This window comes from Sinocyclocheilus grahami, unplaced genomic scaffold, assembly GCF_001515645.1.
Source record: "Sinocyclocheilus grahami isolate Dianchi unplaced genomic scaffold, SAMN03320097.WGS_v1.1 scaffold609.1, whole genome shotgun sequence".
In the NCBI taxonomy this organism is placed as follows: domain Eukaryota; kingdom Metazoa; phylum Chordata; class Actinopteri; order Cypriniformes; family Cyprinidae; genus Sinocyclocheilus; species Sinocyclocheilus grahami.
In genome coordinates, this window is record NW_015505788.1 from 567,586 (window position 1) to 580,248 (window position 12,663).

General features: G+C 36.0%; 2 protein-coding genes across 2 annotated transcripts in view; both read right to left on the reverse strand.

Moving 5' to 3' along the window:
- LOC107557588 (uncharacterized protein C9orf172 homolog) overlaps positions 1–886 on the reverse strand; it is a 61,039-nt gene extending 60,153 nt beyond the window's left edge. Inside the window, exon 1 of the mRNA XM_016241065.1 lies at positions 827–886. The gene's annotated coding sequence lies outside the window, so the exon portion shown is untranslated. The remainder of the gene's footprint in view (positions 1–826) is intronic.
- LOC107557571 (rab-like protein 6) overlaps positions 587–12,663 on the reverse strand; it is a 24,406-nt gene continuing 12,329 nt past the window's right edge. Inside the window, exons 9-16 of the mRNA XM_016241045.1 lie at positions 11,120–11,223; positions 9,509–9,885; positions 6,309–6,483; positions 5,719–5,922; positions 3,329–3,566; positions 2,456–2,642; positions 1,715–1,773; positions 587–1,067 (exon numbers count right to left, since the gene is read on the reverse strand). Coding sequence (XP_016096531.1) covers positions 867–1,067; positions 1,715–1,773; positions 2,456–2,642; positions 3,329–3,566; positions 5,719–5,922; positions 6,309–6,483; positions 9,509–9,885; positions 11,120–11,223 — 1,545 coding nt within the window. The 3' untranslated portion in view covers positions 587–866. The remainder of the gene's footprint in view (positions 1,068–1,714; positions 1,774–2,455; positions 2,643–3,328; positions 3,567–5,718; positions 5,923–6,308; positions 6,484–9,508; positions 9,886–11,119; positions 11,224–12,663) is intronic.

A 12,663-nucleotide genomic window follows, 5' to 3' on the forward strand; every position in this document is an offset into this window, starting at 1 on the left:
TCTTTCCCCGCCATTGACGAGTTATCTCGTCTTTTAGAAGACAACGCTTCCCCGCCAAAGACAAGTTTTTACGTCTTTTCGTGTTTTCACTGTTATACACAAGGGGGGCGCTATTACACATCTTCTGAACGAGTACAAAACCTCCCGAAAAAAAACACACGTGAACAGGATGGAGAAACGAGCGATCTCTTATGTAAACAGATGCATATGAAAAATAATGCGATCATCAGCAATAGACCGCATATAAATGAAAACTGCATAATGTTATGGAGTAAAATGTTGATCCAGGAAGTGGTATATGTCTGTGCAAGCTTTGGAGGTGTTGATAGAAGCGATTTACTGGATTTATGCTTTGATAATCGTACTGAATATTACCCAGATGTAGTTTTTGATAAAAATGTGATTTTCTCACCTTTTTGCTCAAAATTATGCATTTTTATGAAACCTACATAAGTGTTGATAAAAAAAATTATGCTTTAAGCTAGAATAAATTTTTTGTTTAAAAGTAGAGGACTCAAATATTCATACAGCAAAATATACTGGAGGCCATAAAAATTTTTGTGAAAATCATCAAAATCGCTGGCGGTGGCTGGCAACTTTTTTCAAAAATGCTGGCGGGGAAAGAGTTAATAATGGAATCGGTCTCAGAAAAACGCATCTAAAAGTTACAGGTCTGAAAATACTGATACACTTTGGAAAACGGCATGATGTGAACAATGGTGCCACATATCAACTCATAAAGCTGCAATGCTGGAAGAACAAAAACGCTGTGAAAATCTGAAAGGTTAGGCACTGAAAAAACAAGTGGAATGGATTGGAAAATGACCTGGCGATGTCACACGGTGTTGATGTTAAACCCTGATTGGTTAGAGTTCTTCATAGTCTCCGCCCTCACTGTTTCCTGGTCCGTCTCCACCCGCCAGGAAGGCCTCAAGATCATCCACAGTTCCTGCTTTCTTGGTCCTTGATGATTTCTTCTTCTTCTTTTCTTTCTCATCTCCCATTCCCACGTCATCTTTTTCCTTTTTCTTGTGCTTGTGTCGTTTTTTGCTGCTTTTCTCATCCTCCTAGAACAAAAACAAGATTTCTCCCTATTATTTCACTACATATAAAGACAGTTTGTGCACAAGCAACAAAATCTGATGGCATGAAAAATGTTTTAATACGAGCAAATGATCAACCAATACATGCTTTTTGATCACTGATACCGATTTTGAGAAAGTTAACTGGTGTCCAATATAATACTGTTATATATATAATATTATTTAATCATAACAATATGCAAAATTAATACTTTCTTAAATATTATAGAATTAGCTGTATTTGACATTAGTTAAATTCAATTCACTTTTTCAGTGTTCTCAGTCGATAATTTTTATTATCTTTACTTTATTTTAATTAACCAAATGTGTTGTTTCCTAAAGGCAGAATATTGCAACACTGCCATTGTTTTCTTTTTCTGTTTATTATCTTTAAATTGCTTTGAAACAAGTTGTATATAAAGCACTATACAAGTAAACAAGATTTGTCCAAATGTGCCAAAAATATTAAAAAACAAACTGGACACTAGCATTTGACAAGCTTGCTGGTAGATTTTGAAAGTGACACACATGGCCGATGCTGCAAACCTAAAAAATATTGTGAGTTTAATTGCCTTGGATGATATATCAGTCACAATCATTCACTAATATGGTCAAGTTTTTCCGTATCTTACCTCTTTGCTTTTCTTTTTCTTCTTTTTCTTGTCCTTTGTGGAGTGTCTGCTTTCATTATCTGCAAGATAAAACACACTTGGAAATGCGTCACATTCAGAAAGCATTTTTCTTAATATTCGTCAACACTGAAAGCAATGAAGTTGCAGTGGTCTGCGACAGCATAACCTCTGTTAGTCTCACCCAGAACAAAATATGCACCAATGTTTTCAAAGATCCACTAAAAGTAATCTTTTTTTTTTCATTTTTTCAAAATGTTATGACACTTAAATTAACAGTCAAAAAGATTTTAATGACTGATTAAATAATGTAATCTTGACTTATCTTGTAATAATAATATATATATATATATATACAGGTGCATCTCAATAAATTAGAATGTTGTGGAAAAGTTCATTTATTTCAGTAATTCAACTCAAATTGTGAAACTCGTGTATTAAATAAATTCAATGCACACAGACTGAAGTAGTTTAAGTCTTTGGTTCTTTTAATTGTGATGATTTTGGCTCAAATTTAACAAAAACCCACCAATTCACTATCTCAACAAATTAGAATACTTCATAAGACCAATAAAAAAACATTTTTAGTGAATTGTTGGCCTTCTGGAAAGTATGTTCATTCGCACCTATATATATATATATATATATATATATATATATATTCCTCTTTGGCTAAAAAAGATAAGGGCGTGAATTCTCTTTAGTTTTGATAAGTATAAGTGCAAGTCATTTACTGAATGTTACCTTCCTGGTCTTCACTGCTGTCTTTACTATTAGGTCTTGTCTCTTCAAATCCCAGGCCAAACAGGTCAATGTTGCTGTTGAGGGTCTGAAATGAGGGGGCAACATGTTTGGGGGGCTCTGGGAGTCCAGCTAACACAAACCCATCATCCGACCGATCAGATAAGTCATCTCGTGCAGAAACAGTGCCCTACGGAAAACAGACGAAGCAGAAAAGATGAGTGACTGAATGGGATTTATTTGGTGGCAAAGTACTTATTTAATATCTAATCAAGTCAAGTCACCTTTATTTATATAGCGCTTTTAACAATACAGATTGTGTCAAAGCAACTGAACAGCATTAATTAGGAAAATATTGTGTCAATAATGCAAAATGACAAAAGTAAACACTAATTTTTCAGTTAAAGACAGTTCATCATTGAATTCAGTGATGTCAACATCCAGCTCAGTTTAAATAATATCTTTGCAATCATGTCAACGATAACGCTGGAAATGAAGTGAAATATCTAGATTATCTTTTCTTATTGAGTGTATTTATTAGACTGTAGATGCATTAGATGATTTATATTTCTTTGAGAAGAACATTTGAGATGGATTTAAGTGTATTTCAGTCAAGGTTATTATCATTAACTAAACTAAAAGCTAAAAACTAAAATATTTTAACTGAAAAAAAACAACTTTTTTTTAGATTTAGAGATTGTATTTGAGAGATTAAAATGAAAACAGAAAATGTAAACAAAAATCAAATTCGACAAAAAAATATACTAAAATAACACTGATTTCAGTGTGGAATAGCAGGCCATGGCTCAAGATTTCATTCATCGATTGGTTACTATAAAGCAACTGATTATCAAGAGCCTAAAATTGGTTTTCTACCTTCTTGATATTAGGTACATCAAGCTCTTCGTTCTCAAAATCAGGGTCGTCCATGACAAATGAAATGATCTGATGAGCAACTGGAGCCTTTTGGTCTGAATCTGAGTTGGCCTCAACAGCGCCTCCTGTCTTCAGGCCTTCTCGCTGCACCGCAGGTCCTGCTGTGGTTTTCAGGCTTTGGGGTCTCTCTGCTGGTTTTGACTTGGTTTGCAGCTGTTTGACAGAATTCACTGTAGATCTAGAATCGAAAGTCAGATTCCACAGAAAATATGAGGTCCCTTCTAAGGAAATAACATCCTGACTTCAAATAATTATTCATCAGAGATCTATCCATCTATGTCTGTCTATATATCCATCTATCTATCTATTCATCAGTCCATCTGTCAGTCTATCTATCCGTCCAGCCATATATCCATCTATCCCCCATCCATCCATCCGTCCATAAACCATCTATCCATCTATCTGTCATCTATCTCTCCATCCATCCATCTATCCATCTATCTCTCCATCCATCCATCCATCCATCCATCCATCCATCCATCCATCCATCCATCCATCCATCCATCCATCCATCCATCCATCCATCCATCCATCCATCCATCCATCCATCCATCCATCCATCCATCCATCCATCCATCCATCCATCCATCCATCCATCCATCCATCCATCCATCCATCCATCCATCCATCCATCCATCCATCCATCCATCCATCCATCCATCCATCCATCCATCCATCCATCCATCCATCCATCCATCCATCCATCCATCCATCCATCCATCCATCCATCCATCCATCCATCCATCCATCCATCCATCCATCCATCCATCCATCCATCTATCTCTCCATCCATCCATGCATCCATCCATCCATCTGTCAATCCCCCTATCTATCTATCTATCTATAGAAATCACTTGTGCCAAGTAGCATTAATTGAAAAAAATAATCTTATCAAGAAATGAAAATTGGTTTTGCCTTCATTAAGAGTGATTTAATTAAAGTAAATTAGACAAGTCTCTCTGCTGATGGCATCATTTCTATTTCGGAAGCTCATCAACAGTGAGGAAAATTAATTAAAAACGTACAACAGATCTTCAGGAAATTCTTGTCAGGTCTCAACACGTCTGCATCTCACTGAAGTAGGGCTGGGTATCGAGTTCAATACTTTTTAGGCACCGACCGAATTGCCTCGATACCATCGAGTATCGAAAAACTTCTCGTCGTTCAGTACCAAATTTCGATACCTAAGAGGTTAATCTCATCAGCGTCAGCGAGCCAATAAGCCTGCAGCACTAGTGTTCGACTTGAAGAGGTGCGGCGCAGATCGATCAGTGTTTGACATCCGCGAGAGCGATTCGACAGCGCACGGAGCAGTCTGCTCTCTTTAGCTCTCATGATACTGTAATACACCAATCGGTCTGCACAGTCGGTCCGCATCAAGTCGAACACACCTACTAGTTTACTCAGGATAGACTAAGAGGTACTAGGTTACACTCAGAGATGTGGCGCACACGTGAGGCTGTAGTGTGAATGCATCCCAGCTCCCTTAGATGTAAGGTTACATTTACACTGGTGCGTTTATGTTTTAAAACGAAAACGATCCTCGTCATACTGGCGTTTCCACTGCGTTCTAAGCCGACTTTCCACTATCATCATTAATTTCCAATGGAGAGTAGCGCAGGAGCTGCGTGGAGTTCCGTTCATATGCATATGTCCGTTCATACTAACGTTACAAGACCGAAAGCGCATGTTATGTGACCATTCATGCAAACTGTAGCATCATGCTACATAAGACAATAAATAAGATTTATATTCCGCTTTTACTCAAAACTCACTTTAAACCACCATCGAGTGTTTGTAATAACTTCTGATTGCCGTCTAATGTGTGTTTTGGCCATGTAATGCTGCTAATATTAAATATGTTATTACCTCTAATGCTGCTAATGCTCATCAGTAAATCAGTGGAAAATAAATAGAAATCATGATTCTGTCTGAGCTATGCGTTTTAAAACGAACACTAACTAGTGTAAATGTAGCCTAACAGATGTGTAAAATGAAGACTATTTGAGCTTTATTAAAACCATTTTGCACTGATTTATTGTGTTGGTTACATTTTGTTTCTTTGTGCAGTGGCTCAGGTGAGGAGTCTTTGAGTTTGTATAAACATCAACAAGCTGAAAAATAAAACAAAGTTTTTTTTTTTATTAGATAATATATTCTTGTTAAAATTGATTTCATAAAATTGGTATCGAAAAAAGTATCGTTCAGGAGCCGGTATCGAAGTCAAGGTATCGGTATCGATGAAACATTTTGAACGATACCCAGCCCTACACTGAAGTCTTTCTATTAAATGTATGATGCATCTGACACATCTGCAGATGGTTTCTTACCCCTTTGAGTTTGGCCCCGAGCTGATGCCTTTGTGCTGGGCAGCAGAGGGCAGGGACGAATCTTCCTCCTCATCATCACTCGTGAGGGTGACTCCTATGCTCGGGACCGCCGCTTTAATGGCAGGCTGGGACAGCGCTCTGTCATCCGGATCTAAATCATCCTGGAACCCGGAGACCAGAGGATTTCCCCGTCCCTCTCCATCACTGAGCAAAAGACAGGCAAACTCTCATGAGTTTAACATGTGACCCAAAATTAAACTCATTCACTTTCACAATACATGTCCCTGCTCTTTTTGTGATCAATGCATCAGTCCTTATTTTACATAAAGATGTTTGTTGGCATGAATGTTTGCTTCTTTTTCACTTTTCCTCAAAATTCGCTACTTTCTTCATCTCTAAAAAACAACAGAACCACAATCAACTCATTCTGAGACAGCAAAATCATGTTGATCTGAGCAAATGAAAAATCCCATTTGTAATCCTGTCCGGTATGTTTATGAGCTGCTGAAATTACTACAGTAATACTCAGACAAGCTGACGGGATGTTCTTTGCTTTTAGAAACAATAAACTGTCTGTTATCACAGCTTACCTATCACTGTCCAGGATGGGAGCTGATGCTGGAGGTTTTTTCTTTGATTTAACTGCTAATGCTGCTGCTGTTCCACCATCTTCCAGAAAGGTCCGGTCCAGGCCCACCTCCGGCACAAATTCATCCACACTCTGCACCTTTCCAGAGGACTTCGGGCCTTCAGAACCTGCAGTTTCTAATGAAGATAAAAGACAAGTTTCAAATGAATACATGTAATAAACCAAATGCTTTTCTAGCTTCACGGCAACAGGTCAGGTGTGCATTTTAACAAAATGCAAGTTGACTGAAATCATATTCATTTATTGTGTTAAGTAATGGTAAGATGCACAAATTATGTTACACACCTGCAATGATCAGATATTTATACCATATTTACACCTAAAACATATTTGACCATTACAGAATTTTCCTGTTATTAAATTCTATTAAACTTGTATTATTAATTATTAAAATATGGTTACTACAAATGTAATGTTATTAGGTAAATCTGTAATTACACCTCAGGTATCAAAAGAAAAATATTTTATGAAACAGAATATATTTTTAAAATTGCATTAAAATAAAATGCAAGAATGATGTTACATGACTGCAAAGATCAGATAATTATACCAGAAACATACTTGACCATTACAGAATTGTTCTGTTATAAAAGTCTATTAACTTGTATTATTAATTATTATAATTATTCTGAACAGAAAACATGGTTAATATAAACAGAACAGCATTTCCTAAATCTGGCACTACACCTCAAGCATAAAAAAAAATATATATATAATAATTTATATATACAGGTGTGTGGCTTTCCTAATCAAGTCCAATCAGTATAATCAAACACAGCTGGACTCAAATGAAGGTGTAGAACCATCTCAAGGATGATCAGAAGAAATGGACAGCACCTGAGTTAAATATATGAGTGTCACAGCAAAGGGTCTGAATACTTAGGACCATGTGATATTTCAGTTTTTCTTTTTTAATAAATCTGCAAAAATGTCAACAATTCTGTGTTTTTCTGTCAATATGGGGTGCTGTGTGTACATTAATGAGGAAAAAAAATTAACTTAAATGATTTTAGCAAATGGCTGCAATATAACAAAGAGTGAAAAATTTAAGGGGGTCTGAATACTTTCTGTACCCACTGTATATATATATATATAACACATTCAGCAATACAACATTCAGTACAGGTAATAATTTTCAATAATACTATAAACTCACAAAAAAGTTAAATATCCAGTTTTGGTGCTAAAATTTCACCAAAACATATTAAATGTAGTATGGAAATTAATATATGAATATATCTATACTTGTGCTAAAATCCAAATAAAACCAAATAGAAACTGATAAAACATGGGCCATCTGTGATGCTAAATTAATGATTATTTATGATATCGTGGCATCTTTAATTCCAGTTTAGACGTTTGGCAAATTGGATCTAGCATTCCCCAGAACAAAAGGGAACTTTTGTGAAACCAAACAAAATTAAGAAACCAAAATGTTTGTATATGATGTTTGAATATAAAACCTAATACAACATGATGATAGCCATTTGACACACTTTCTGTATATATGTGTTGACAGGAAGTGCATTAGTGTGCTTCTGCTCGGCCCCATCCCCCAGGATCTGCAATGCAGCAGCAGCAAATGCACTGGTGCAGAGCTGCGCTTGTGTTTGTCAGTCCACCGGTCTCCGTTAATGACTGTGCAGTGGCGGCTCCAGTGTTGCCTAATAATGTCTCATTGGTATTCAGTATATAAAGCATTGACTGTAGTCTCTGGACAGCAGCCCCTCATTACTACAGTTCATATAGTCACATTAGCAAACGTACACACACACACACACACACACACACACACACACACACACACACACACACACTCATGTCTGGTCAGCTATCCTTGTGGGGACTCTCCATAGGCGTAATGGTTTTTCTACTGTACAGACTGTATATTCTATCGCCCTACACCAACCCTACCCCTAAACCTACCCCTCACAGGAAACTTTCAGCATTTTTACATTCTCAAAAAAACTCATTCTGTATGATTTATAAGCTTGTTTCCCCATGGGGATTTAGGTCTCCACAGTGACACGAGTGCCCATGAGTCTGTGTGTATTCAAGTTTAAGTCCCCACCAGGATAGAAAAACATGTACACACACACTTTGTGTTTGTTATTTTTTTGTTTGTTTGTTTGTTATTGTTAATTAATACTAAAACCATAAAGCATATTTATTACTTGAAATAAAAATAAAAATAAACCGAAATAAAATACATGAAAAACTTAAGCTTATTTTATTTCAACTAGTTTCCAAGGCATCATTTCTCATTTTCATTTACTTTAACTTGAAGCACTAAAATAACTAAAATAAAAACTAAAATAAAAAGTAATAAAAACTTTATACACATATTAAAAAAAACTAAACAAAACAATTACTTATTACTTTAAATAAAATTAAAATGAAAATCAAGTCAAAATATTACAGGCTTTCTGCATTTTATGAAGGTAATTTTAAGACTTTTAAAGACCTTTTTAAGACTAAGTAAAGAAATTTAAGGAATAAATTTAATGGAACACGATACATCCGTATGGTCTCTAAATGTAAATGTCTCAAATTAGCAGCACTTCAAAGTTTTAAAATACAACCTCCAACAGATCTCCATTACTTTCTAATTCATTTTACAAAAAAAAAATATTCTTAAGATTTTTAAGTTTACTTGAGAAACAAAATGACAGAAAATAAGTTTTGTTTTCTGAGAAAAAAAAGAAGAAGTAAGTTTATGATTAAAACGAACAAATATCTGCCAGTGGGTTCGGAAAAAAACACCTTAATTCAAAGGGAAAAAAGTTTTCATATCCCACTGGCAGATATTTGTTCTTGTTTCAAGCATAAACTACTTAATTTTGTTTAATTTCTCGGAAAACAAGACTTCATTTCTTCAATTTGCTTTTCAAGTAAATGTATCTTGATTTAAGGATGTTTAGATATTTATATTGGAAAACAAAACAGAAAAACTGAGGAAGATTTTTTCTTTTTTTTTTTTTTGCAGTGAATTTAAGATTTTCAGTTTCAATTTAAGACCTTAATTTGTGGAGGAGTGAATTAAGGCTTTTAAATACCTTTTTATAGACCTGCAAAAACCCTGTATTATAAAAACTACAATAATATATCAATTATTCTATAATAACACTGTTCTATGCTGACCTGGTTTGTCCGGTGACGTCTCTGCAGCAGACGATCCGAACAGGCGTGAGATGAAGCCTCGTTTCTGGGCAGGAGGAGGTGTGGGTTGGGCAGGTGCGGGCACCGGTGCTGCAGGCCAAGGCTCCAGGGTTTGTGATGGTGTCTGGGGTACATGGGCGGCTGTGATCTGTGCGGGAGGGTGTGGAATAGATGGAGGTGGTGGAGGGGCGGATTGGGTCTGGAGCAAGACAGGGGCCTGTGGGGTACTGGGGCTGGAGTTACTGGGAGAGGCAGCACCGGGCAGCACCACAGGGGACTGGGAGCCCGAGGACGGGCTCTGGCCATTAGAGGGTGCCGGAGAGCCGTAAGCTTTGCGTGACTCCATCATCTCAAGAAATCTGGAAAAACAGTCAACTAGTGAAATTCAGAAAATGATGGTCGGATGACATTCCTGTCTAAGTGGCCAGAGTAAAAAACTAAATTGACTTGATTTAATGCCAAAGTCCCAGTGGCAATAGTGCCACTGAACTCCGAGCCTCTATGATGCTCTACAGCAAGGGTTACCAAAATCATTTTCATTCAAAACCCTTACTTGAAGTACCCCCTGATATTGTTAATATTTCAATAATTTACCAACACATTAATATTAATCACTAATATTATATATTATACACATAATACTAAATATGTATATATATATAGCGAGCGCGCGCGCGCGAGAGAGAGAGAGAGAGAGAGAGGGGGAGAGAGAGAGGGAGAGAGAGAGAGAATAATAATTTAAAAATAGAAGAATAATTTTTATATTTATTGTAAAAATGATTATAAAATTTTTGTTAATAATATTAATTATTATTTTACTTTATTATAGAATGCTAGATTATTATTATTATGAACTATACCTATATTAATTATATATCTATATATTAATAATATACATTTTTATTTTTATATTATTGTTAATAATTCGATTATAAAATAGAATAACATACTATTATTAACAGCAGTGGCAGCAACAGCAATAACAACAATAATTATTTTTATCATTATTTTAAAATATAATTAATAGTTAATGTAATTTTATTATTATTTTAACTAATGAAAAACAAGACTGAAAGATATTACTACTGTAAATTACAACAGTAAAATAGATTTTTATATATATATATAAGACAATATTTTACACTACAAGTTACAATACTAACATTTATGTATTTACATTCATCACTGTTAAGCTTTTAACATTTCAAAATGTCAAGCTTTTTTGCTGGAATACTTGTGAAATGCTGTACATTTCTTTTCACAAAAATGTTGAAAATGATGTGAATGTGTAAATAAAATTAACCTAGTGCATGTTGCATTTGATGGTACCGCTCTTCACTCTGAAACATACAGCACAACACAATATAGACTTATTTAATTAAATAGCAGCCTTTGATTTGAGTTGTATCCGAATTTCAGTTATATTTTGATTCATTGTGCAGCCCCATTTCATTCTTTTAACTTCACATTTGATCAAATTAATTATTAGCTCTTAATCAACTCACAAACCCCAAGCAGTTTGGAAAACCCTGCTCTACAGCATCTGAAATATATTGCGTGCATACTGTATGTGTGTACATGGTTCACACTCACATGTCATAGTTCTGGTCCTCAGTCTCCTGCTGAACACTGAGCTCTTCTAACGTGGCATCGATGTCAAGCTGATTTGTCTCCAGTTGCCGTAACAGAGTCTCCCTCTGCAAACACAAACACGCCACATCAAACATACTGTGAACTCAAAGGACATCAACACTGACCTCATTTTTACTCAAGTAAGCACTTTCCTGCTTTATTATTTCTAAATTAGGAGGAGGACTGGAAATTAATGGGTAGAGAAATATGCAAACCTTCAAGCTGTCAGCTCAACTTTTTCTGAAATACACAGACTAACCAATAACCATGGGTGCACATAAGTGTTGCACAGGTGCGTATGCATGACCAAAATAAAAAATACGCTGGGTAAATAAGTTCACACCGCTCATTTGCGACAGCTGTTAATGCACAATCACCGTATTAGATCAACTTACTGTAATAATGTACATGATTTCCATTCGAACCGAATGCATAAATCTAGGTTATGCACTGCTGGTATACAAAGCAAAACGCAAACCTGTGACATTTCATTCGCTTATGCACTTTACTCGGCAGCGCCAAAGCAGGCACTGCATATACTTACTCGATGACAACCCGCCAAAATAAAAGCTTGCTGATTTTAGGTTTGAAAATGTTAAATAATCATTAAAAAAAAAGTTAAGGGAATTGTATAATAAATAAAAATAAAACAAAAAGATAGAATGCAAAAAGATTAGAGAAGCAAGTGTTAGTTTTTTTTAAAGAAAAACAAGCAGTTAGTAAATAAATAGAGTGCAAGTCTAAAAGTCGCAAGCTTTTTTAATATAAAGAATAGAATTAGAATAGCGAGTGCTAGAGTTAGAGGGTCAAATAAAGATGGAAGAGATGTGTTTTTAGCCTATTCTTGAAGATGGCTAAGGACTCAGCTGCTCGGGTTGAGTTGGGCAGGTCATTCCACCTGGAGGGAACATTTAATTTAATTTAATTTAAAAGTCAGAGAAAGTGATTTTGTGTCTCTTTGGGATGGCACAATAAAGCGCCGTTCACTTGCAGAACGCAAGCTATTTACCCACACCCACCGCATAAAGCTCTGGCCTCTCCTCCCAAATATCCAAAAACTGTTCCTCTTTATGGTTTGTCCAGAAACCTGCCATTTTTAAAGTTATTTTCCTAAGCGTGCCCAGCACCTACTTGCAGTCTTGCCTCATTGTTATGGCAACGGTTCGTGGCCAGGTCAGATTACGTCAGAGTTTGTTGTCGTTTGTTGGAAAATCATATCAAACTGCTCAGACATTCCACGACCCAACAAACGCAGATTAAACATGTTCAGTCGGGTTAAAACCAACTCCGACCAACGCCGACAGGGGTAACACACTGATCCAACAAACTCCGACAGACTAGTCTGTTGGCGTTTGTTGGTGCGGTGTGAATTGGCCTTAAAATGGCTCGTTCTGACACGCCCCCACATATCTACGTCACTATGTGGAAATATTAGCATAATGCCGCCCAAATGTGCATGCAAAGAAAGAAGGCGTGGTTTCAGTAACCCCACTTAGTGTTGATGC